At 42.3% G+C, this 27930-nt stretch overlaps 2 protein-coding genes across 10 annotated transcripts in view; one reads left to right on the plus strand and one right to left on the minus strand.

Annotated features, from left to right (window-relative positions):
* The window catches only part of LOC141140667 (S1 RNA-binding domain-containing protein 1-like), a 209076-nt gene that overhangs the window by 132961 nt on the left and 48185 nt on the right, over window positions 1–27930 (plus strand). For all 6 annotated transcript variants that reach the window (XM_073628071.1, XM_073628069.1, XM_073628070.1 and 3 more), the window contains 3 exons: window positions 5794–5876; window positions 12596–12702; window positions 20939–21115. In XM_073628071.1, the coding sequence (XP_073484172.1) occupies window positions 5794–5876; window positions 12596–12702; window positions 20939–21115 (367 nt within the window). The remainder of the gene's footprint in view (window positions 1–5793; window positions 5877–12595; window positions 12703–20938; window positions 21116–27930) is intronic.
* The window catches only part of LOC141140669 (protein kinase C epsilon type-like), a 358981-nt gene continuing 355406 nt past the window's right edge, over window positions 24356–27930 (minus strand). For 2 of the 4 annotated variants that reach the window (XR_012243975.1, XM_073628075.1), the window contains one exon: window positions 24356–24971. Coding sequence is in view for 2 of the 4 variants with exons in the window: in XM_073628075.1 (XP_073484176.1) it covers window positions 24919–24971 (53 nt within the window). In the remaining 2 variants the exon portion in view is untranslated. Of the gene's footprint in view, window positions 25587–27930 lie in introns of all 4 variants that reach the window. The other 2 variants (XR_012243974.1, XM_073628078.1) reach the window with 1 other exon arrangement.

Raw genomic sequence — 27930 nt, forward strand, 5'->3', positions numbered from 1 at the left:
TGAAGATTTCACATAAACTCATAAGGCAACACCCATCAACAGGGAGCGAGGCTTATGTGTTTCAATGGCAGAACCCTCTTCATCGGAGCACATGATGAAGAGGGTTGTGCCTTTGAAATGCTTAAGCCTTGCTTCTTTTTGTGTAAAAGAACCTTCCACGATATGGCCTGTAGAATAATGAATGAAGCAGCTAGCAAAATTTTCAGGTACAAAGTATAAACGTATAGGAACACAAACGTGCAGCACTACTGTGACCTTAAATTACTATATATTATGTGACTTAGTTTCTATGAATAAACCACAAATAACCATTAACCAGTTCGGCTCCAGGGCAACTTTTTTTAATTTTTCCCATACATGTAAAAATCTTATTTTTTGGCAACAAAATTATTTAAACCTCCAGAACATTACATATTTTTTGAAAGCAGAGGCCCTGTAGAAAAAAAGGTGATAGTTTCAAATTTTTGTTTCACGTGATACTTGCTCTACTGTTTATTAAACGCAAATTTTCAGGAAAAAATATAATAAAATGAATTTTAGTGCAAAACACCTATTTTGGTTAAAATATAAAAGATGAGGTTGCATTGAGTAAATAGATACTTATATACTTTTCATGTCTTAAAATTGCGTGCACCCGCAATATCGCCAAAAACGATGGCGCCCAAAAATCCCCATAGGTGACTTTACTAAAGCTAGAGAGGGCAAAATTAGTCACATTTATTCATAGAAACCCACCAGTTTCTAACCTCAGCTTGTTCAATTAGGCTTTGGCAATAAAACCTGGAAGCTGATTGGTTTCTATGCAGAATTGTGACTAATTTTGCCCTCTCTAGCTTTAGTAAATAAAACCCAGTGTGTTAAAAAAAACAAAAATGTAAAAAAAAATTGAAAAAAAATGATTTAACTTTTTTTTTTTTATATACTGTCACCAGTCAGTGTCCCTAATCACTGCCACACCAGTTATATGATGACGCTGTGCTGCTCTGGTGATAGTATTAAAAAAATAAAAATAAATTGTGAATTTTTAATTTCTTAATTTTCCAAAGAACATGAAATGACACAAAATTACAACTTAAAAAAACTCGCAGTGCCTCTTACTAAATACCTTGGACTGCCTATTTTCCAGAAAGAGGTCATTTGGGGGGTATTTGTACTGTCCTGATGTTTTCGGCCCTCAGGAAATGAGATGGGCCGTCAGCACATCAAGATTGATCAATTTTCATATATATATATATATATCTATATCTATATAGATATAGATATAGATATATATATATATATATATATATATATATATATATATATATATATATATATCTATATATATCCCATAAATCTATATCCCATAGTTTGTGGACTCTATAACTGCCCTACAGACTAAATAATATACACCGATTTGGGTTATTTTCACCAAAGAAAAGTAGCAGAATACGCATTGACCTAAGAACAGTTATTTACTTGCAAAATTTTATAACCTAAACCAAGAAAAACACATTTTTTTTTCTTCTAAATTTTCAGTCTTTTATCGTTTATTTAGCAAAAAGTAAAAAACCCAGCAGTGATCGAATGCCACCAAAAGAAAGCACTAGTTGTCTGAACAAAATCATAAAATGTTGTTTGGGTACAGTGTTGCAGGACCGTGCAATTGTCATTCAGAGTGTGACAGCTGAAAAATTGGACTGGGCAGGAAAGGGGTAAAAGTGCTCGGTATTGCAGTGGTTAATTTATCTTTTACTGGAATGAGCTTGTTGAATATATAACAATAGTGAACGGAGGGAACACAAAGGGATCGTGTGATCGTTCTATACCGTTACAGGAAAGGCTTGCCAGACGCCAGAGCTTGGATTGGTGCACACTGGCTGTCCCAGAGTTGTTTTTCTGAGAACCGTTGACCTAAATGATAGCTTCCCTTTAAAGATAATAAAGTAGTAGACGAAACCCTCTAACCTCAGGGCTGTTAGGATAAATATTAAATACTACCCATGTCGAGAACATCTGCAAATGCAATTTTAAAACTTGCAATGATGTGTGTTTTACAATAGAAGGCAATTGTTAATGTTTCTAAATATAATGGCCATAACTTACATTGTTTCTTGTTTTCCCATTGGCTATGAAGGCGTATGAAACTCAAAAAAATAAAAAGATGTTCCAAAACACTGGAAAACCAATTTTTACATTTCTGTATTTCACGAACTTGTATATTCTGTCAGTGGATCTGAAACTTTCTAACAAAGATAAAAAAAAGGGGCATTATTTAATGTGGAACGTCAGATATGTGTTTTTACAGTGCATCCGGAAAGTATTCACAGCGCCTCACTTTTTCCACATTTTGTTATGTTATAGCCTTAATCCAAAATGTCATTATTTTCTTTAAAAAATCTACAAACAATACCCCATAATGACAACGTGAAAGAAGTTTGTTTGAAATCTTTGCAAATTTATTAAAAATTAAAAAACGAAAAAAAACCCATGTACATAAGTATTCACAGCCTTTGCTCAATACTTTGGTGAAGCTCCTTTGGCACCAATTACAGCCTCAAGTCTTTTTGAGTATGATGCTACAAACCTGGCACACCTATTTTTGGGCAGTTTCTCCCATTCTTCTTTGCAGAACCTCTCAAGCTTCCTCTGGTTGAATGGAAAGCGTAGGTGCACAGCCATTTTTAGATCTCTCCACGGATGTTCAATTGGGTTCAAGTCTGGGCTCTGGCTGGGCCACTTAAGAACATTCACAGAGTTGTCCCATAGCCATTCCTTTGTTCTCTTGGCCGTGTGCTGTGGTTGTCCTGTTGGAAGATGAACTTTCACCCCAGCCTGAGGTCCAAAGCACTCTGGAGCAGGTTTTCATCAAGGATGTCTCTGTACATTGCTGCATTCATCTTTTCCTTGATCCTGACTAGTCTCCCAGTTTCTGCCGCTGAATAACATCCCCACGGCATGATACTGCCACCACCATGCTTCACTGTAGGGATAGTATTAACCAGGCGATGAGTGGTGCCTGGTTTCCTCCAGACATGACGCTTGCCATTCAGGTCAAAGAGTTCAATCTTTGTTTCATCAGACCAGAGAATTTTGTTTCTCATGGTCTGAGAGCCCTTCAGGTGCCTTTTGGAAAACTCCAGGCAGGCTGTCATGTGACGTTTACTGAGTAGATTCCATCTGGCCACTCTACCATACAGGCCTGATTGGTGGGGTGCTGCAGAGGTGGTTGTTCTTCTGGAAGGTTCTCCTCCCCCCACAGATAAACGCTGGAGCTCTGTCAGAGTGACCATCGGCTTTTTGGTCACCTCCCTAACCAAGGCCCTTCTGCCCCGATCGCTCAGTTTGGCTGGACGGCCTGCTCTAGGAAGAGTCCTGGTGGTTCCAAACTTCTTCCATTTACGAATGATGGAGACCACTGTGCTCATTGGGACCTTCAATGCTTTAGAAATGTTTCTGTACCCTTCCCCAGATCTGTGCCTGGATACAATCCTGTCTCGGAGGTCTACAGACAATGCCTTGGACTTCATTGCTTGGTTTGTGCTCTGACATGCACTGTTACTGTGGGACCTTATATAGACAGGTGTGTGCCTTTCCAAATCATGTCCAATCAACTGAATTTACCACAGGTGGACTCCAATCAAGTTGTAGAAACATCTCAAGGATAATCAGTGGAAACAGGATGCACCTGAGCTCAATTTTGAGTGTCATGGCAAAGGCCGTGAATACTTATGCCTGTATAGCCTGCCTTACTCCCACTGATGCCAATGATGGGACGATATTCCTTCCACTAACACAAATGATTGGGCATTATTCCTTTGACCAATACCTGGGCCTTATTCCCCCTTCTACTGAGCACAAGCTCTATGTTTTCACAAATATATGGCACAGATTAGCCCCTCTCACTTTGTGAGTTGCTAAAAAGTTTCAGCATACATTCTGATGAAAGGAAAGCATCACCAGACTAATGACCTATCCTAGGCTAAAGCTCAAGGATTGTTTTTTAATGATAAAAATTGGAACTTTTATAAAAATAAAACTGTTACTTTATTTTGTGACAGATCAGCAGTTTATTTTTGCAGACTTGTAAAGTTACTGAAATGTCTACTTTAAAAATATTGCCCTGTAAATTATTAATTTTATTTTGAGTGGAGAGTGAGGAAGGGACTGTGTGTTTTAATATTATCTCCACATCTGAAATTCTGATGTGAAAATCCAGTGTCATGGAGTTCTCGTAATCTCCCTTCCTTGCTGTATTCTTCTGTGGGAGTCAAAGAAGTGTTCAGTGAAGGTGGTAAAGGTGACACCAAATTTTGTAAACTCCATTATAGGTCAATACTTGTGGTTCAATGCATTAGTTTCCCCCTTTCCATTTAATTTGCTTGTATTCCTCAGTGATGAGTTCTCTGCACTGGAATTCCCACCAATTCTTCACCCACCTTGCCCTGAAGTCTAATTTTTCCTCTTGCAGGAAGATGGGGTCTCATTTTGCTTGTTACATTTTCCTTAATGTAAAATAACTGAAAGGTCCAATAGGCCTTGTTCACCTAATTGCTTTGTGTGGTGGGTTGAGCTGTGAAATCAAATGTAGGAAACTCACCGAGCCTCAAGAAGTCAACCACTGGTTTCCTATCGCCTCCTTTTCTGTTGACAATTGTAATATATTGAATTTACTATAATTTTTTGCCCTAGTAGCCATTGTCATAGAGCATGAATCCCCAAACTTTGGCCAGTGGGCCATAGTTTGGATGTGTACAGTCTTTGCTTCTCTAGCCCTGCCCCCCTTCCCCAGCTGCGCTGTGACATTGGTTGCTAGGACCACCAGCATCCTAACAACCAAAGATATGCTTGCCCATGCATTCATAGGAAGATGGAAGGTTTTCCGTCTGGACCTTCTCTTACTCTCATTCTGCTGTTACATCACCTGTACTCTCATTACAGAGGTTAGGGGGACTCTGATGGGGACACTGATGTAAGGGTGGACTCTGATGGGCTCACTGATGTAAGACAGGCTGTGATGGGGACACTGATGTAAGACGGGCTGTGATGGGGACACTGATGTAAGGATAGAGCACTTGATATACAGAGGAACTCTGATTGGGACATTGATGCAAAGGAAGTTTCTGATGGGTTGAATGTTGGAACGAGGGGGAGGGGGGGCTCAGATGTAAGTAGGGGACTCTGGTATGGGTAATTATTTTTTTGGCCCAAGAATATATGTAAAGTATTCAGACTCAGAAAAGTTTTGAGACCACTGTCAAAAAGTATGGGTATTCCCAGCGGGGACACAGGCAGCAATTTAAACCGGGGGGCCCTAACTTTCACTTACGCTACCCAGAACTAAAAAGGATACAAAACTTTTGGCTTTAGATATACTTTTCATATCAGTACTACTTGGTGGACATGTAACCAAAACATTAAAGTGCTTAAAACGTCTGTCATAATATATGCATGTCTCATTGTGGGATGTTTTATTGAAAAGGAGGATGTGAAGCATAGGGTGTTCCTTCCGATCTAGCCATTATATTTCCACCCCAAGTTGGAAAGTGAAAGGAAACACCAAAATGAAACACTTTCCACTTTCTCTATATTATAAAACATTTCAGAGGTTTTTTTCTTTAAAATCCTAAAAAAAAAATTTTTAAAATCCTATTGCTCAGTAAGGAGGGGAATCCCGAGCTTTAATGTGCTTTGCATGCCCTCCTCTATAGTGAAGACATGAATCTGTCTGAGCTTGAGAATCACAAACTGCTGTAATTATACAGTACTGACTTTCACAGAAAACCACATTTGTTTGCCTATTCTGTTTTTCAGTTTCCATAGCGAGACGTGTACAGGATCCATTAGCTGAGCTTGTGAAAATTGAGCCTAAACACATTGGCGTCGGGATGTACCAGGTAAGGATATGCTGACTATTTCATCCTTGTATGCCTTCGTATTCTAGGTGATAGAAAATTATTATATATATACACAATATTTTTTTTGTGTGTCCCTGTGATTTTCCTTGTGAGAAAAAATAAAAGCACTCAGTGATTTATTTTTTACATTTTTTTTTATTTGATGAAACTCCGTTTGTGCATTTGTGTGTATATATATGTGTGTGTCTATATAGACACACACACACCTTCATACACTCAGTGGAGTTAGACATGTCAGCATCATAGGATAATTAACAACTTGCTGACCAGGCCTTTTCTGGCTCTTTTTGTTTGCAAGTTTAAATCAGTATTTGTTTTTATTACTTATAACCCCAAAACATTATACAACTTTTTCTTTAGCGGAGACCCTAGAGAATAAAATGGTGATCGTTGCAATTTCTCACACGGTATTTGTGCAACAGCTTTTCAAACACCATTTTTTGGGAAAAAATACATTTTAATGAATTAAAAAAAAAAAAAACAATATATACCTACATTTTTGTTGGTGTAATAGGAAAGATGATGTTACGCCGAGTAAATAGACCTAACGTCACGCTTCAATATTGTGCACGCTCGTGCAATGGCGACAAACTATGGTACTTAAAAATCTCCATAGGTGACGTTTTAAACGCCTTTACAGGTTACATGTTTAGAGTTAGAGGAGCACTAGAATTATTGCTCTCGCTATAATGTTCACTGTGATACCTCTCGTGTAGTGCAAATACCATTTACATATGCCTACATGACTCTCTCTATCTCTCTCTCTCACACTCTCTCTCTCTCCCCTCTCCCCCCCTCTCTCTCCCCCCCCCCCTCTCTCTCCCCCCTCCCCTCTCACTCTCTCCCCTCTCTCTCACTCTCTCTCCCCCCCTCCCCTCTCTCACTCTCTCTCCCCCCCTCCCCTCTCTCTCACTCTCTCTCCCCCCCCTCCCCTCTCTCTCACTCTCTCTCCCCCCCTCCCCTCTCTCTCACTCTCTCTCTCCCCTCTCTCACCTCACTCTCTCTCCCCCCCTCCCCTCTCTCTCTCTCTCTCTCTCTCTCTCTCTCCCTTCTCTCTCCTCCCTCTCTCTCTCTCTCTCTCTCTCTCTCCCCCCCCCCTCCCCTCTCACTCTCTCCCCTCTCTCACTCTCTCTCTCCCCCCTCCCCTCTCACTCTCTCCCCTCTCTCACTCTCTCCCTTCTCTCTCCTCCCTCTCTCTCCCTTCTCTCTCCTCTCTCTCTCTCTCTCTCTCTCTCTCTCTCTCTCTCTCTATGGCAGTAATCTCTTCCTCGCATAGCATAGTCTCCTACCTGTTTCCACAACAGAGACCGGGAGGCAGCACACAGTTCTGGACAGAGGGGCAAAGCTGGCAGAGTGACTTTTCATATTCGCAAGCTGGTGTTTGGTTGCTTAGGACCACCCTTTGTCCTAGCAACCAATCACCTACGGTTAAACATAAAAAGTTATTTTGGCCGGCTCCTCCTCCCGCCCTCTGTCTTGAGATGCTCTCCCTTTCGGTCTTTTCTGTTCACTGATCACAGCGGCAGAGGAAGCTGGGGGGCAGGAGGGACAGTGAAGGAGCAGGACGCAGAAGATGAGGCAGAGCCGCACATAGAAGTTGGGGGTCGGCACAGGAACCTGTTCACGGTCGACAGGTGGACCGCGATCAACGGGTTGCCGACCCCCAGTCTAAAGCCTATTACACACGGGCCGAATGTCGGGTGGCATCAGCCAGTTCAATAGAACCCGGCCGACATTCGGCTCGTGTGTACTGCAGCCAATCCGGCAGAAGCCAATCGGCTGCCGATTGGCGCTCTTAGCCATTGGCCAGAGTGTTCTGACGGGGGAGGAGGGCCTCCTGTCAGAACTTAAAAGGACGGTAGGGGAGATTGCTGTACTAGCATTGAATAGTTAGTACAGCGGCTCTGACCTGAGCTGTCAGTTTTGTTTTTGTTTTTCATTCATCCCGCTGGGTTGAATGATAAAAAACTAGTAGTGCTAGGTCTAAGGGAGAATTTTTAACTTAACTGATCCTCCTCTCCCCCAGCAGATGGCGCTACCCTATGCTCCAGCAATGGACTGTTCCTCATCGTCATCATGTCCAAATGCAAGACTTTAGATGCTGCATTGGTATGACATCAGGACCTTAGACATCAACAAACTGGTGGCTTTCAGCACACAGACACTGACGCCCTGTTGCATAAATGTAATGAGATGGGTAAAAGATGGCTTCAGCTTCTGTTCTCTGCCTGTAGAGAACTCCTGAGATGATGTGTTTCGCCCTTTTTGGGCTTAATCGTAGAGGCCTCTATGATTAAGCCCCAAAGAGGGGAAAAATGCATATGAGAAATTCTCAAATGGTGGAGAACAGGAGTTGAAGCCATCTTTTACCCATCTCATTACATTTACACAACATGAAGTCAGTGTTTGTGTGCAGACGGCCTCCAATTTGTTGACGTCTACTGAAGCCTGACAACCCTGTTTTAACTGACTTGCACCAGTCTTTTCACATGCTGATCCGACTGACATAGGTTTGGAGGGACATTCAAGCGGTAATTTTTTCATTATTTTGGGCTACATAATATACATAATATATGTCAAAACCTGTAGACCTTTTTAAACGTCGCCTATAGTGATTTTTAAGGGTAAAAGTTTGTCGCCATTTCACGAGCGGGCGAAATTTTGAAGCATGACATTTTGGGTATCAATTAACTCAGCGTAACATTATCTTCCACAATCTAAAAAAAATTGGGCTAACTTTACTGTTGTCTTATTTTTTAAGTAAAAAAAGTGTATTTTTTCCAAAAATAATCCATTTATAAGATCGCTGCACAAATACAGTGTGACATAAAGTATTGCAACAACCACCATTTTATTCTCTAGGGTGTCTAAAAAATATATATAATGTTTGGGGTTCTAAGTAATTTTCTAGCAAAAAAAAAAATATTTTAACTTGTTCACACTGAGTCTGAAAAATAGGCCTGGTCCTTAAGTTTTTAACAATTTACATTGTCCCTTCTCTTTCTCTGTGGATAATGGCACTGTATTTATTTTAATAAAAAAAAAAAGCTCTAAGTACCTTTTTCCTAATCGATATACAGCTGTCATATGACCCAGATCTCTCCCAGCCTGTTTGCTGGGAAACATAAACAGGAGGAGCTTCTAGTCCTCTGCTGCTGGTCACATGTTCAAAAAAAAAAAACAGCCTTTGGAATACAGAGTAAAAATAAATAATATCATTAACCCTTTCATGACTAAGCCTATTTTTGAAATTTGGTGTTTACAAGTTAAAATCCGTATTTTTTGCTAGAAAATTACTTAGAGTTCCCAAACATTATATATATTTTTTTAGCAGAGAATCTAGAGAATAAAATGGCGATTGTTGCAATATTTTTTATTACACGGTATTTGTGCAGCGGTGTTTTAAACGCAAATTTTTGGAAAAGTGACACTTTCATGAATTTTAAAAAATCCAAACAGTAAAGTTACCCCAATTTTTTTGTATAATGTGAAAGATGATGTTACGCCGAGTAAATAGATACCAAACATGTCACCCTTTATAATTGCACGCACTCGTGGAATGGCGACAAACTACGGTACCTATGAATTTCCATAGGCGACGCTTTAAAAATTTTTTACGGTTACCAGGTTTGAGCTACAGAGGAGGTCTAGGGCTAGAATTATTGCTCTCGCTCTGACGATCGCGGTGATACCTCACATGTGTGGTTTGAACACCGTTTACATATGCGGGCGCGGCTTCCGTATGCGTTTTCTTCGCTGCGCGAGCTCGCGGGAACAGGGGCACTTTAAAAAAAATTTATTTATTTTTTTTATTTATTTTATTTTTTTTTTTACTTTATAAATTGTGTTTAAAAAATTAAAACATTTTTTTTTTTTTTACTTTTATTGCTGTCACGAGGAATGTAAACATCCCTTGTGACAGTAATAGGTGGTGACAGGTATTCTTTATGCAGGGATCGGGGGTCTAAAAGACCTCCAATCCCTCCTTTACACTTCAAAGTATTCAGATCGCCGAAAACGGCGATTCTGAATACTGTGTACTTTTATAAATTCGGCGCCATTGGCAGGCGAGTAAACGGGAAGTGACGTCATGACGTCGCTTCCGCGTTTACAACGAGAAGGCTGGAACGAAGCCGCTCACAGCTTCGCTCCAGCCCGCCCCCAGCCGCTGAAGGCAGCCGAATGGACACCGGGCCTCCCGATCGCACGGAAGGCCCTTTAACAGCGGCGGGAGGCGGCGGGAGGGGGGGATGTCCCCTCCCGCTCCTCCGGTATAACAACCAAGCGGCTTTTAGCCGCATCGGTTGTTATACACGGGTAGCCGATCGCCCGCTGTAAACAACGGTACCGGGATGATGCCTGCAGCTGCAGGCATCATCCCAGTATAACCCCGGAAAACCGAGTACGCATATCTGCGTACGGTCGGCGGGAAGGGGATAAACTGTTTTAAATTTTCATACAAATTTTATATTTGAAATCAAATCTTTATTATTTTTTGGCAGTAACGTGGTGTGGGCAGATTTCTGCCAGTCAAAGGCTGTGTCACGCCCCCCCAGCCTGTGTCTTAGAATAAGAGGGAGGTGAAGCCTCTATCAATCTACATGTAATATCCCACCCCCATTGTGTTTAGCTGGTTAGTGGGCATGAAGGAGGAGGGATGGAGTGGGCCATCATTTACCACTGTGTATACGCCCACATGTGTGACTCTATATATAGTCACATGGGCTGCTCAGATGTGATAAGGAGGAAATGCTCAGCATAGAAACGCCCTGAAAACTGAGCATCTGCAGAGCTGCCACCACAGCTGCAAAATCCCTAGCTATATTGGGGACATGAACAGAAGGTGGAGATAGAGAGCAGCAGGATCCACCAGTATTTTTGCAGAATGCATTAAACAAATCTCATAGTGACTGACTATGTAATACACCATTTATTGATAGTTTATCAAATGCTCTTATATGCTCTCTGCAGATCGAATGTATGAATGTGGAAAATTATGGCCACTTTTCCCATTGTAGTCAGCACCATCTAGTGACCACAATGTGGTATTTTCCCCATTCACATATTCTAGATATGTAGAGAATATAGCCTGAGAATATAACATTTGGCCCCATTCGCACAGACAATGGACGAACAGCTTTAATTTTTTTTTTAATATATATATACACACACACTGTATTTATTGGCGTATAACACGCACTTTTTCACCCTGAAAATCGTATGCAAAAAGTGTGTGCGTGTTATACGCCGATACTGCAATTTGGGCTGCCTAGGAGGGAACTGGAGGGGGGCGGGACGAGCGCCGTCAGATTACATACAGTGAGAATCTCCTGTTTACTCAACGGCCTCTGTAATAGGAAGTCCCGTCTCCTGGGCCGGCATTGGACCACTGTTCTATCTATCATAGAGCTTTGTATTACAGAGGCCGCCGAGTAAACAGGAGATTCTCGCTGTATGTAATATGACGGCGCTTGTCCCGCCCCCCTCCCTGTGCCCTCCGAGGCAGGAGTAATCTGAGGTGAGGCTGCAGATGGGCACTGATCAGGCTGAATTCATGCCAATGGTGAGGCTGCAGATGGGCAATTGTGAGGCTGTAGATGAACATTGATCAGGCTGCATTGATGGGCAATTGTGAGGCTGCAGATGGGCACTGATCAGGCTGCATTCATGGCAATGGTGAGGCTGCATATGGGCATTGATCAAGCGGCATTGATGGACAATTGTGAGGCTGCAGATGGCAATGGTGAGGCTGGATTGATGAGCACTGACCCTTATTTTGAGGCTGCGTTGATGGGCACTGACCCTTATTTTGCTTCAAAGTTCTTTATTTAAAATTCAAAGTGGAGGTTCACACAAAAATTGAACTTCTGTTTTTTGGAACCCTCCCCCCCTTCGGTGTCACATTTGGCACCTTTCTGAGGGGAGGGGGGTGCAGATACCTGTCTAAGACAGGTATTTGCACCCATTTCCGGCATAGACTCCCACGGGAGTCTACGCCCCCTCCTGTCCCCACCGCGCTGTCTGCTGGGACACACACGGGTCCCAGAGACAGCGGGGACCAGTTAGGAAGCGCAGCATGACTCGCGCATGCGCAGTAGGGAACCGGGAAGTGAAGCCGCAGCGCTTCACTTCCTGATTCCCTTACAGAGAATGTTGGCGGCAGCACCCGAGGACCGAGGGACGATTCGGTCTCAGGTGCTGACATCGTTGGACCCTGGGACAGGTAAGTGTCCTTATTTTAAAAGTCAGCAGCTGCAGTATTTGTAGCTGCTGACTTTTAATTTTTTTTTTTAAAGACTCCCGTTTTTTCTCCTAAAACTTCCCTCCTAAAATGAAGGTGTGTCTTGTATGCCAGTGTAAATACACCCCTTTGGCTTCTCTTTTAATTAAAACAACAATTTAATAAGTGTAACTGTAATTTTAAAATGTTTTTGTAGAACAGTATATACATTATATCAGTTTTTTCAAAGTTCGTATGTCAAACATTTTTAAGTGGAAGAAAACTGGTACAGATTCATCAGAAGAGCGAAGTCCAACCAAACATTGCTATAATACCTTTCATTGGAGCTGTAATTGACTTGGTTTGCTTGTCTCATGGAGCTGTTCCTCAAGGGGTTACGTTTGCTGGTTGATTCTGATTGTCTATGTAATGCCAGGAGTCGGCCTATAACAGTAATCTGTTCTTCTTTCTCTTTCAGCACGATGTCTCACAGGTGCTTTTGAAAAGCACCCTGGACAGTGTGGTGGAGGAATGTGTCAGCTTCGTAGGGGTGGATATCAACATCTGCTCTGAGACTCTATTGAGGTAAACACAGTTTTGTACATTGCTGCGCCATTAGCTTCACTTTGTAGTTGTCTGCCTGGAGAACGTCACACACGGGACACTGCGGAGCTGTCACCTGCTACAAAGCCCTGCCATTCATACTGCACAATGATGAGCGGTGTTTTCTCCCCGGGTTATTAGTTTCCTTATGTTTGTCTTCTGCTCCAGTGTACATAACATTTATGGCCCGTACACACAATCGGAATATCGTACGAAAACGGTCGCCCGAGGAAGGATCGTACGATTTTCTGATTGTGTGTACACTACTTGCGACAGCCGATCACGACCGTTCATCCGATCTTATTCGATCGGGCATGCACGAAAATTTTCCTCGTACAATTCCAGATCGTACGATTTTCGGTTAGGCAGTATAGTTTTCGTCCGAAAATTTAAATTCAAAGACATTACAACACATGACATCACTTCCGATTTTTTTTTCTGTCGTACGAAAATTGTCGTGACTTTATTTAGCTATTCAATTTCTACTTGCGCCTATTAAGCGAAAACGGTCGTACGATATTCGGATCGTATGTACGGGCCATAAGGGAGAGCACACAGTCACTACGTCACCAACTGTTCTTTTGTTGGGTGTTTTGTATTTACATACAAAATGTCTGTTTAAAGTGGTTATAAAGCTTTAAGGTTTTTTTATCTTAATGCATTATTTGCATTAAGGTAAAAAAGGTCAGTAGCTGTCACCCTCCTCATTGGGCATATTGATAACAGTTGGAGCCATTGTCTCCCGCTGCTGTCACTCAAATGCTGTGCCAAGGGAGTGGGGGGCGAGCCCGAGCCACCCGGTCTGTGTCAGTAGGCACAGACCAGGTTGCTCGGACACAAGCCTGCGCGGCTTTCCATGGGGGCACCGGCCGAAGATTAGGGGCCTGGAGTGCCAGCGCAGCCCAGATGAGGAGGATCGGGGTTGCTCTGTTCAAAACCATTGCATAGAGATGGTAAGTATACTATGTTTGTTATTTTAATTTAAAATAAAATAAAGGTTTATAGCGGAGTTTTACCCAAAAGTGGAACTTCGCCTTATCTGATTCCACCCTCCCCCACATTTGGCACTGTATCGGGGGGGAGCGGATACCTGTTTTATACAGGTACGCTGTTCCCACTTCCGGGTCCCCCTCCTCCTCCCTCCCCTCCTGCCAGACCATTGAAAGAGCGCAGCATGCTTCACACGTACGCAGTAGGGACCCAGCCATGAAGCTGAAAGGCTACACTGCCGGGTTCCCTTACCCACAATGGTGGCAGCACCTGACCAGCCAATGGAAACATCAGCTGCGGTGCTGACATCGCTGGACTCCAGGACAGGTAAGTGTATTCATGTTAAAAGTCAGCAGCTACAGTATGTGTAGCTGCTGACTTTTAATTTTTAAAGGAGGGGGGCAGGCGGAACTCTGCTTTAATGTCACTTTAATGCAGGCAATGATGCACTATATTGTCAAAAGTATTGGGACGCCTGCCTTTACCCAGTCATAAACCTTAATGGCATCCCAGTCTTAGTCCGTAGGGATCAGTATTGAGTTGGCCCACCTTTGCAGCTATAACAGCTTCAACTTATCTGGGAAGGCTGTCCACTAGGAGTTTAGGAGTGTGTCTATGGTGTGGGGGTTGTTTTTCAGAGGTTAGGTTTGGCCAGCATACTAAGACATTTTTGGACAATTTCATTCTCCCAACTTTGTGGGAACAGTTTGGGGATGACCCCTTCCTGTTCCAACATGACTGCGCACCAGTACACAAAGCAAGGTCCATAAATACATGGATGAGCAAGTTTGAGGTGGAAGAACTTGACTGGCCTGCACAGAGTCCCGACCTCAACCCAATATAACACCTTTTGGATGAGTTAGAGCGGAGACTGCGAGCCAGGCCTTCTCGTCTGACATCAGTGCCTGACCTCACAAATGCGCTTCTGGAAGAATGGTCAAACATTCCCATAGACACACTCTTAAACCTTGTGGACAGCCTTCCCAGAAGAGTTAAAGCTGTTCTAGCTGCAAAGGGTGGGCCAACTTAATATTAACCCCTACGGACTAGGACTGGGATGCCATTAAAGTTCATGTGCGTGTAAAGGCAGGTGTCCCAATACTTTTGACAATATAGTGTAGTTCACTGAGTTTGACATTTTTGTTGTTGTAGAGTTAAAGCAAATCTGTGCCTTTGTCCGTGCAGAACATACTGCCTTTACTTCTCCCCATGTAGTTCCATTCAGTCTTCAGGAATGAAGAAAATTCCTGGTTCTTCTGTGTTTAAAAAATTTTTGCAATTTGCTCTCCTTCCTCCCATGTGACAGAAATGGGCCCTTGGCGATTGGACCACCTATGTCATGCTGGGGCCAGGAGAGAGTTCGTATGTAAGCCTCAACTATGGCAACTTGAAGGTTACACAGGGTGTCCTTTCCTCTCCCCCAGCAATACTGCAGAGGAAATGAAGCAAAGAGAATGTGCTGCTGGGGAGGAGGATATTAAAGTGAACAGAGTACAGATTTTACCCTTTTGCTGCCAGAACTGCTCTCCATGTTTTACTTTAGGTTTCTAGAAAATGTTTGGTAGGCTATAATCTTCTTTTCCTCTGCTGCTGTGCAATTATGAACACTGAACACACAAGTGCTCCATGCTGAGCCTTTCTGTGTTCTTTGCCAAAGTGAACGAGATAGTAAACATGCCATATTTATGGACCTCATTCAGTGTGAGTGAACATAGAAGTGTTGAGTACTATGCTCTTCCATGTCATTCAGAAACAGAAGATCAGTAAACTTGAGAGGCATGTTTACTGATCGCTACACTCACCACATTGAACGGAACAGCTGGCGATCAGACTGGCATGAATCCAAGGTTCCAGTATGATTGTCAGTAAGTACTGGGAAGGAGATGCTGGGTTGTGGCAGCACACAGTCCGATGGCAGGGAGAGCAATGTCAGAGAAAGTGGAGGGGCACATTGAAGCAGCAGAGAGCAAAGACAGTGGGCACACAATGGAGATGGAGGGAGAAGGACACGCTGGTGGTAGTGGAGGGGTTGGGGAATCACATTTTTGTATGAATGGAATAAATAACTTGCCACACTAACTGTGATAATATAGAAACAAAATATTCAGATACAGTGCCTTGGAAAAGTATTCATACCTCTTGAAATTTTCCACATTTTGTCATGTTACAACCAAAAACCTAAATGTATTTTATTGGGATTTTATGTGATAGACCAACACAAAGTGGCACATAATTGCGAAGTGGAAAGAAAATGATAAATGGTTTTCCATATTTTTTTACAAATAAATATCTGAAAAGTTTGGCGCTCCTTTGTATTCCGCCCTCTTTACTCTGATACCCCTAACTAAAATCTAGTTGAACCGATTGCCTTCAGAAGTCACCTAATTAGTAAGTAGAGTCTACCTGTGTGTAATTTGATCTCTGTATAAATACAGCTGTTCTGTGAAGTCCTCAGAGGTTTTTTTTTTTAGAAAACCTTAGTGAACAAACAGCATCATGAAGGCCAAGGGACACACTAGACAGGTCAGGGATAAAGTTGTGTAGAAGTTTCAAGCAGGGTTAGGTTATAAAAAAATATCCCAAGCTTTGAACATCTCATAGACCACTGTTCGATCCATCATCGGAAAATGGAAAGAGTATGGCACAACTGCAGACCTACCAAGACATGGCCGTCCACCTAAACTGACAAGCCGGGTAAGGAGAGCATTAATCAGAGAAGCAGCCAAGAGGCCCATGGTAACTCTGGAGGAGCTGCAGAGATCCACAGCTCAGGTGGGAGAATCTGTCCAGAGGATAATTATTACTTCTGCACTCCACAAGTCTGTCCTTTAAGGAAAAGTGGCAAGAAGAAAGCAATTGTTGAAAGAAAGCCATAAGAAGTCCTGTTTGCAGTTTGTGAGAAGCCATGTGGGGGACACAGCAAACATGTGGTAGAAGGTGCTCTGGTCAGATGAAACCAAAATTTAACTTTTTGTCCTAAAAGCAAAACGCTATGTGTGGCGGAAAACTAACACTGCACATCACCCTGAACACACCATCCCCACCGTGAAACATGGTGGTGGCAGCATCATATTGTGGGGATGATTTTCTTCAGCAGGGACAGGGAAGCTGGTCAGAGGTGATGGGAAGATGGATGGAGACAAACACAGGGCAAACTTAGAAGAAAACCTGTTAGAGTCTGCAAAAGACTGGAGCGGAGGTTCACCTTCCAGCAGGACAACAACCCTAAAGATACAGCCAGAACTACAATGGAATGGTTTAGATCAAAGCATATTCATGTGTTAGAATGGCCCATGTGTTGAGGATCTGTGGAAAGACTTGAAAATTGCTGTTCGCAGACGCTTGCCCTCCAATCTGACAGAACGTGAGCTATTTTACAAAGAAAAATGGGCAAAAATGTCACTCTCTAGATGTGCAAAGCTGGTAGAGACATCCCCAAAAAGACTTGCAGCTGTAATTGCAGCAAAAGGTGGTTCTACAAAGTATTGACTCAGGGGGGCTTAACACAAATGTGTACCACACTTTTCACATCTTTATTTGTAAGAAAAATTAAAAAAACATTTATCTTTTTCCTTCCACTTCACAATTATGTGCCACTTTGTGTTGGTCTATCGCATTAAATCCCAAAAAAAAAAAAATTTACATGTTTGGTTGTAACATGACAAAATGTGGAAAATTTCAAGGGGTATGAATACTTTTTCAAGACACTGTAAATAATAGCAAAGTCCACAAGGAAAAAAATATATCGTCCAATTTATGTATGTGCAAATACAGTAACAGTCCCAATTATATGCAGAAACACTGCTGTGCTGTTAGGAAGAACTTGCTAATCAAAACTTGTGACCACCATGTGAATCATCACCACCATTAGAAATGGACTCTTACCGGAACAGATAGACCCTATTACAGAGTCAAATCAACCTGTGAATAGTAATCTCTTCATAAAGGGGTTCAACCCACACCACTTGGCTTAAATCCTGTAGTATCTCCCAGTCTCCAGTGTATGTTAAATCAATGCCATCCATATATTTCACAAAATCCACCATAGCATTAAAATGGGAAGACCCACATATTGTAAATCCATATAAAACTAATCCAAAAGTACATACAAATGCTCACATTTTGACAATAGACAAGCCCTTATTTGTAAAAAAAAAACATTCTCAGTCAATGTTGCAAACAATATAAGCAATTACCAATCCAAACAGGCGTGGCAACGTTAAATGCGTTAGCTCAGCCATATGTGTTTCATCATAACTGATGTCATCGGGGCATGATAGAGCCTATTGCATCAGTTACCCCAATGTTTCTCAACTCCAGTTCTCAAGGCGCCCCAGCAGGTCATATTTTCAGGATTTCCCTCAGATGAAACAGCTGTGGTAATTACTAAGGCAATGAAACTGATCAAATCACCTGTGCAAAATAATGGAAAGAATGAAAAGATGACCTGTTGGGGTGCCTTGAGGACTGGAGTAGAGAAACCCTGCATTACCCTATTGCCCCAGATGACGAAACGTATAGGGCGGAACTAATGCATGTGACGTTGCCATGCCTGTTTGGATCAGCAAATGCTTGGATTGTTTGCAGCATTGCCTGGGAATGTTTTTTTTTACATATAAGCACTTGTCTATTGTATAAATGTGAATAGTTTTATGCACTTTTGGATTACATTAAACGTTTTATATGGATTTACACTATGTGGGCCACATTTTAATTCTATTAGGGCCCTTTCACTCTGGGGCGGTTTGCAGGAGTATATACCGCTCCTGCCCATTGAAATCAGTGGGAAAGCGCGGCTATACCACCGGCAAAGCGCTTCTGCAGAGGCGCTTTGCGGTGGTTTTTAACCCTTTCTCGGCCGCTAGCGGGGGTAAAACCGACCCGCTAGCAGCCGAATACCGATGGTAAAGCGCCGCTTACAATAGCGGCACTTTACCGCCGACGCCGCCCCAGTGTGAAAGGGCCCTTAGTGAATTTCGTGAAATATAAGGATGGCATTGATTTAACATACACTGAAGACTGGGAGATACTACAGGATATTAGCCAAGTGGTGTGGGTTGAACCCCTTTATGATGAGATTACCATTCACAGGCTGATTTGACTGTAATAGTCTATCTCTACCGGTAAGAGTCCATTTTTAATGGTGGTGATGGTCCCCAAGGTGGTCACAAGTTTTGATTTAACACGATATTTCTAACAGCACAGCGATGATGATTTTGCATATAATTGAGACTGTCACTATATTTGCACATACCGGTTAGAGCGGCAAGTTATTTATTCCTTTTGTTATACAGTTTGTCTGACTGCTTCTTGCTAGCAGCTTGATTTTGCACCTGCCAGTGCGATTTCTATTATGTTTTTTTTTTTTTTTTTGTATAAATGGCTCTGATTGGCAGTGGGCCTAGGGAACTTTTTTGGCCTCTGAAATGACACTTGCACCTCTAAGCAGAAGAGAATGCTACATGTGGTTCTGTTCTGCCGTAAGCCCTATGTCGGTGGCGGCAAAAGGGTAAAGGCAATGTTTCAATAAAACAAAAATATGTGTAGCGCTAAAAGTTCAATATAGGGACACTGAAGTCCAACCATTAATGAAAAACATCTAAAAAAAAAAGAGAAGAAAGGTCCTCAATATTTATAAGACTCATAAAAATTATAAAAATTAATAGTCCATATAAATGTGGTGACTTCCTGTGGAAAGCAATTCAAATGCGTGACATCCAAAGTGAAGACAGAAGAGGCACACCACCACCGAAAATGGGAAGGCTTACCAGATCTCGTGGACCCTAGAGGGTGTACGCCCAAATGGGTCGAATCAGGCTTGGGTGGTGGGTGATGGTAGATATTCCGAAAATATGGTGAAGATGAACATCAAGAGGTAAACTGTGGACTTGTGTGTCCCTCAGGATGAAGTTGAGGAGTAGATGGTGATGATGTAAAGCAAGGAGGAAAAAGGCCACATAGCGTAATTCCATAAAACAAGTATCAAGGTTTATTTAAAATAAGAAATACACTCACATGTACGTCTTGTAAATCAGCGCTGTACAAAAAATGGCGGCAGTGGGGTCCTTTCCGACGCGTTTCGTCCTCTTAGACATTGTCCCAGACGATGTCCAAGAGGACGAAACGCGTCGGTTAGGACCCCACTGCCGCCATTTTTTGTACAGCGCTGATTTTACAAGACGTACATGTGAGTGTATTTCTTATTTTAAATAAACCTTGATACTTGTTTTATGGAATTACGCTATGTGGCCTTTTTCCTCCTTGCTTTACATCATCACCATCTACTCCTCAACTTCATCCTGAGGAACACACAAGTCCACGGTTTACCTCTTGATGTTCATCTTCACCATGTTTTCGGAATATCTACCATCACCCACCACCCAAGCCTGATTCGACCCATTTGGGCGTACGCCCTCTAGGGTCCACGAGATCTGGTAAGCCTTCCCATTGTCGGTGGTGGTGTGCCTCTTCTGTCTTCACTTTGGATGTCACGCATTTGAATTGCTTTCCACATGAAGTCACCACATTTATATGGACTATTATTTTTTATAATTTTTATGAGTCTTATAAATATTGAGGACCTTTCTTCTCTTATTTTTTTTTTTTTTTTTTTTTTTTTTTAGATGTTTTTCATTATTGGTTGGACTTCAGTGTCCCTATATTGAACTTTTAGCGCTACACATATTTTTGTTTTATTGTTATATGCTTACATCCTATTGGCCGTGTTAGCTGCTGACTTCACTTTTTGGGCAGCGCAGAATTATTGATACTCTTTTCTAAAGGCAATGTTTCCAAAGATGTAAGGAGCATGCCATTGCTGAACCCCTTCTGAAACTACTAGTTGCTTTGCATTTGTGCTTTCCCGCCAACTTCAGTTGTTTCTAAGTTATTGACCCAAAGCAAGTATGCATATTAGAAAAATCCATGGGGGAAAAGAGATGGTAGGATATCCACTGTACTCTGGGGGCCACAGAACAGTTAAAGCAGAGCAAAATACGTAATAAAAGACCACTGAAATGCCAACACACAAAAACTTGTGGGAGTTTCTATTGTTTGATTTGAGCCTTTCCTTAAAGTATTTAGGGCCTGTTTACATTTATCTGTTTTATTAAACAACAGGGAGTTTTACTGCATGGAATGCATTTCAAGTAGAAATCCCAATCATTACATTGGCTATGTACATCAATTCCATTGTATGTAGCTTATTGGTTTGTGTTGTTTATTTCAGGCATATTGCTGGTTTAAACTCAGTACACGCAAAGAATATAATTGAATGGAGAGAGAAGAATGGACCTTTTTTGAACAGAGAGCAGCTAAAGTGTGTGAAGGGGCTGGGTCCGAAGACCTTCCAGCAGTGCGTCGGCTTTATAAGGATTAACCAGGAGTATGTCAAGAACCTGGACAGGTAGGCATCCTTTTCATCTTTGGTATATAACCTGGAGGACAGCAAAATTATAGTTTAGGAGCCAGTGGCTATTAACTCCACCAAAATATGTACTTGATTTGGAAGGAACAAGCTCATTCTTCTGAGCTTTGTAGAGAACATGGAATCTAGAGTTAAGCGAGGGAGCTGTGAAGTTCCACAAGGAAAGATCTCTGAGCCAAAGTTCTGCAAAGAATGTGATTGAATGAAGACAGAAGAATAGACCTTTTATAAATAGAGAATAGCTAAAGCATGTGATGGGGCTAGATTCAATGACCTTTTATAAATGGAGTGTAGCTAAAGTGTGTGAAGGGGCTAGGTCTAATAACTTTCCAGGAGTATGCTGGCTTTATCAAGATTAACCAGGAGTATGTCATGAACCTGGGCAGGTAAAGCACCCTTTTTACTCTTGGGTATATAACTCAGAGGACAACAAATTTATAGTTTAGAAGCCAGTGGATTTTGACTCCACCCAAATGTCTGCCAGATTTGAAAGGAACTGTTCAGCTCATTCTTCTGAGCCGCCTCTACCCATTGTAGAAAGAACATGAAAGTTAAGATAGGCGAGGAAGCTGTGATGTTTTTTGAGGCGAGAGCTCTGAGCTGAAAGCCTGCTGATTCAGCCTAGAGTGGCAGAAGAACTCGGTGAACTGCTCACGCCTAAGGGCAGCCAGGATACTAAAACCCCCTCGGTACCAAAGTGGGCGAATATAACGAAATGATTTAGATCTACTCCCGCTGAACTTAGAGAAGGAGACATCTGCAAAATGATACAAGCCTCTTGACTATAAAGACATATTTCTGGTTTGAACTCAGTACAGACAATGTGACTGAATGGAGAGAGACTAATGGACCTTTTATAAATGGAGAGCAGCTAATGTGTGTGAAGGGGCTGTGTCCAAAGACCGGGGCTGTGTCCAAAGACCTGTGCTGTGTAGAAAACATGAAAGCTAGTGGAAGGCAAGGAAGCTGTGAAGTTGCACGAGGAGAGATCTCTGAGCCGAAGACCTGCAAAGAATTGATTGAGTGGAGAGAGAAGAATAGACCTTTTATAAATAAAGAGCAGCTAAAGTGTGTGAAGGGACTGGGTTTGAACACCCAGCAGTCTTAACAGGACCATGTGTGCTGGGTCCCCTAGGGACCAAGTGCTATATGTGCTGGGTCAACTAGGGCAGTGGTTCTCAACCTCAGTCCTCAAGTACCCCCAACAGGCCATGTTTTGGGAACTTCCCTTAGCTAAAATAGCTCTTATCAATACCATGTCATTGATATTGATTTAAAGCAGCTGTGCAAAGTAAAGGAAAACCTGAAAACATGGCCTGTTGAGGGTTCTTGAGGACTGAGGTTGAGAACCACTGCCCTAGGGAATTTAACAAAGATTTTGAACTTCTAGTGATGTTATTTTTTTCAATGTTGCTAAAGAAAAAAATAAGGATGAGCCTTTTTGCAACCCTAGTTTAGGGGTGTCAAACTCATTTTCATTGTGGGCCACATCAGCATTATGGTTACCCTCAAAGGGCCAGTTGTATCAGTAAGACTAGCTGTCCAGAGCACCCCCCCTCCCCTTTACATACACTGGGGCGAAGCTGGTAAGTGGATAGTGCAGAGTCTGGAGAAGGACCAGAGGAGCACTGTAGTCAGCTGCTGGAGTCTTCTGAATGCTGAGAGGTGGAGATGAGGGGACGCTGGATCTGTAGGAGTAGTTCTGTCCTCTCTGCTGCTGACTGCAGAGACAGAGGTGAGGGGGGGGCACAGAGATAAGCCTCCCCAAGGCTGCACGGAGAAGTGCAGGATCTGGTGGAGGAGTTCTGTCCTCCTCTCTGCCACCAACTGCCCAATTAACCATTTTCCCTCCACGGTGTCATGTGACTCGTTAGTGTTACAAGGTCTCAGGTGTGAATGGGGAGCAGGTGTGTTAAATTTGGTGTTATCGCTCTCACTCTCTCATACTGGTCACTGGAAGTTCAACATGGCACCTCATGGCAAAGCACTTTCTGAGGATCTGAAATAAAGAATTGTTGCTCTACATAAAGATGGCCTAGGCTATAAGAAGATTGCCAAGACCCTGAAACTGAGCTGCAGCACGGTGGCCAAGACCATACAGCGGTTTAACAGGACAGGTTCCACTCAGAACAGGCCTCGCCATGGTTGACTAAAGAAGTTGAGTACACAGGATCAGTGTCATATCCAGAAGTTGTCTATGGGAAATAGACATATAAGTGCTGCCAGCATTGCTGCAGAGGTTGAAGGAATGGGGGGGTCAGCCTGCACACTGCTTCAAATTGGTCTGTATGGCTGTCGTCCCAGAAGGAAGCCTCTTCTAAAGATGATGCACAAGAAAGCCCGCAAACAGTTTGCTGAAGACAAGCAGACTAAGGACATGGATTACTGGAACCATGTCCTGTGGTCTGATGAGGCCAAGATAAACTTATTTGGTTAAGATGGTGTCAAGCGTGTGTGGCGGCAACCAGGTGAGGAGTACAAAGACAAGTGTGTCTTGCCTACAGTCGAGGATGGTGGTGGGAGTGTCATGGTCTGGGGCTGCATGAGTGCTGCCGGCACTGGGGAGCTACAGTTCATTGAGGGAACCATAAATGCCAACATGTACTGTGACATACGGAAGCAGAGCACGATCCCCTCCCCTCGGAGACTGGGCCGCAGGGCAGTATTCCAACATAACGACCCCAAAAACACCTCCAAGACGACCACTGCCTTGCTAAAGAAACTGAGGGTAAAGATGATAGACTGACCAAGCATGTTTCCAAACCTAAACCCTATTGAGCATCTGTAGGGCATCCGCAAACTGAAAGTGGAGGAGCGCAAGGTCTCTAACATCCACCATCTCCGTGATGTCATCATGGAGGAGTGGAAGAGGACTCCAGTGGCAACCTGTGAAGCTCTGGTGAACTCCATGCCCAAGAGGGTTAAGGCAGTGCTGTAAAATAATGGTGGCCACACAAAATATTGACACTTTGAGCCCAATTTGGACATATTCACTTAGGGGTGTACTCACTTTTGTTGCCAGCTGTTTAGACAATAATGGCTGTTTGTTGAGTTATTTTAAGGGGACAGCAAATGTACACCGTTATACAAGCTGTACACTCACTACTTTACATTGAAGCAAAGCATCATTTCTTCAGTGTTAATGAAATTTAAAGGGGAATTGGGACTTTATATGAGGCAGGTGGCAAATGGAAAGGATAATAAATACATTGTAGGCCAATGAGTTTATTGTCACACAGAGGGTATAAGATCGAACACAATATGAAATACATTGAAACCACCAATTATGTGAATTAGAGTGAAGTTCAGTTCATAAATACATACAATAAATTGTAAAATTACATAATATTCTAAACAGTTCATACAATTATAAACTTAAAAACAAAATAGCAGCACATTCCAGTTGCCAATGAAGGAGTATGTACTCTGTGTCGGAAAATAACAATTGTAACAAATATAATGATTATATGCAATGATGATAGACTAATACAGTTTGCATTCTGTCAACGCATTTCATGTAAACGCACTTCATCAGGAGAAGATGCATCCGTTGGTCTGTAAGAGATATAGATAAACAGATACTGGTGAGTTCTGGTAAGAACCCCAGCATCAAGGGAAGGAGAATAGAAAAGGTCATGATCTGGTTACTTGCATGGGACTGGAAATCAGGAGTATGTAATGCTGCAATTAGGGGGATCCGCTAGGGTAAGTCGTCTGTCGCGGGGGCTGAGGAGACTAGACCATGCACGGGGCAGAGGCCCAAACACAAGATCCCCAGGAAGTTAGGTTCTCCATGTGGTGTAAGTGATAATGCCGGGTGAGGCTCCAAGGGAATCTGTGAATAAATGTTATACTGTGAAGAGCTATCTTATGATAATGATGATTTCTTCAGTGTTGTCACATGAAAAGATAATACAATATTTACAAAAATGTGAGGGGTCTAATCACTTTTGTGAGATTCTGTACAACCTTTGACATCAGAAGAGTTTCCCCCTAATATTTAGGGCCTGCAGTAATTATTACAGGCATTGGCTACCTGGTTCTTGACATTTGCCCAGCCCTGGCATCAACCTTAGATTTAATATAGAATATATTTCTACCCATTATTACCACAATAAAAGTAATATATCACTTACACAATAATGTACAGGGCCACATCAGTGTGTGAAATATGTCATCTATATTACATGTAATATTTTTAGAGGCTGTTAAGGGCATTGGCTGAACCAGATTTTTCCAAATACATTGAGTGTAGGCTTTACAGAATATCCTGCTGTTCTAAAGCAGGTTTTATGTATTGTGCTGTACGAATCCGAAAAGAGGCCAGTTTTATTGTGTATATATTACAGTCCTTTACTGTTCACGAAACACATGCTGCTATACATTAGATGTAAGAAGTATAAACACAGGTATGAGATCTGTTCTGCAGAGTCCCCTTATCTCCAATCATCTGAAATACAGAAAGGCAAAACCAGAAAGTAATTGCTTCATGTCTTTATAAAAATGTCATACATTCAGATGGTATTTCCATGATTTTCTCTACTGAAGCTCAATTATTAAAGGCACACTTTCCTATATACAGTGGGGCAAATAATTCTTTGATTGCCTGTACATTTTGTATGTTTGCCCACTTACAAAAAAATGAAGGGTATAATTTTTTTTATCATAGGAGTATTTTAAAAGATAAAGAATATTAACCCAAAATGCAGAAAAAACACACCATGCAAATGTTATAATTTGAGTTGCAGTTCAGTGAATAAAATAAGTATTTGATCTCCTACCAACCAACAATAATTCTGTCTCCCACAGACTGGCTACAGTATGTGCTCATGTGTTACACAGATTAGTCCTGTCAATTTAAGAAGGTGCTCCTAACGACAACTCCTTATGTGTATAAAAGACACCTGTCCACAGAATCTCTTCTATTCAAACCTCACAATCATGGGCAAGACCAATGAGCTTTCAAAGGACATCAGGGACAAGATTGTAGACCTGCACAAGGCTGGAATGGGCTACAAGACCATCAGCAAGAAACTTGGTGAGAAGGAGATAACTGTTGGAGCAATTATTCGCAAATGGAAGAAATACAAAATAACCATCAATCGCCCTCTGTTTGGAGCTCCATGTAGGATTTCGCCTCCATGGGATTAGGATGATTATGGGAAAAGTGAGGTATCAGCCCAGAAGTACACAGGAGAAGCTTGTGAATGATCTCAAGGCAGTTGGGACCACAGCCATCAAACAAACTGTTGGTAACACAATACGCTGCCATGGATTGAAATTTTGCAGTGCCCGCAAGGTCCCCCTCCTCAAGAAGGCACATACACAGGCCCATCTTAAGTTTGTCAATGAACATATAAAATGATTCAGAGAAGGATTGGGAGAAAGTGCTGTGGTCAGATGAAACCAAAATTGAGATCTTTGGCATTAACTCGACTTGCTGTGTTTGGAGGAAGCAAAAGGCTGACTATGACCCTAAGAACACTATCCCTACATTCAAGCACAAAGGTGAAAACATTATGCTTTGGGGCTGTTTCACTGCTAAAGGTACAGGCTGACTTTGCCCCATTGATTGGCCAATGGATGGGGCCATGTATTGTAAAATCTTGGATGAAAACCTTCTTCCCTCAGCCAGAACACAGAAGATGGTTTGTGGATAGGTTTTCCAACATGGCAATGACCCAAAACATACCGCCAAGGCAACAAAGGAGTGACTCAAGAAGAAGCACATTAAGGTCATGGAGTGGCCTAGCCAGTCTCCAGACCTTAATCCTATGGAAATTTTATGGAGGGAGCTGAGACTTTAAGTTGCCAAGCAACAACCAAGAAACCTTAAGGATTTAGAGAAGATCTGTAAAGAAGAGTGGACCAAAATCCCTCCTGAGATGTGTGCAAATCTGTTAACCATCTACAAAAAACGTCTTACTTCTGTGCTTGCCAACCAGGGTTTCTGCACTAAGTACTAAGTTATCATTTCTCTTGCTGATCAAATACGTATTTTACTGAACTGCAATTCAACTTATAATATTTGTATCTGTTTTTTCTGGATTTTTGATTGATTTTCTGTCTCTATCCTTTCAAATACCCCTATGATAAAAATTATATACCCTTCATTTCTTTGTAAGTGGGCAAACTTACAAATTCTGCAGGGGATCAAATAATTATTTTCCCCACTATAAGATAGATGTTGGAGATGTCCCTCAGAGAGGCGCACTTTAGTTACATGTAGGAAGGCCCTGCTCTAAAATTTGCCATTACTGGACACACATCCACCTTCTGATAGAGAAAATCTCTGGATATGACACTCTCAATAATACAGCCTAATTTTTTCCCTGCTTATACAGTAGTGCCTCGGATTACGAGCATAATCCATCCCAAAAGCATGCTTGTAATCCTAAGCACTCGTATATCAAAGCGACTTTCTCATAGGAATTGATGGAAACTCCGATAATTTGTTCCAGTGTCACTGCTATTGTATGCAGTACTGCATGTAGCCAGAGGTGGGGGGGGGCACCGGAGACACTCGGAAACGGAGTGTTTCCGAGCGTCTCCGAGTGTCTCAGAGCATCACCGGCACCCCCGCACCTCTGGCTACATGTCGTACTGCACACCCCAGAGGCTTGAATCCTGCTCGTCTTGTGAGACAACACTCGGAAACCGAGTCAGGATTTAAAAAAAAAACAAAAACAGCTCGATCGTGAAACGTTCATAAACCGCGTTACTAGCAATCCGAGGTTTTACTGTACATTTTTGAACGCTGCCAAAACACTCATCCCCAGCTTATGGATCTCTAC

The sequence above is a fragment of the Aquarana catesbeiana genome, linkage group LG04 (genome assembly GCF_042186555.1).
Source record: "Aquarana catesbeiana isolate 2022-GZ linkage group LG04, ASM4218655v1, whole genome shotgun sequence".
NCBI lineage: Eukaryota > Metazoa > Chordata > Amphibia > Anura > Ranidae > Aquarana > Aquarana catesbeiana.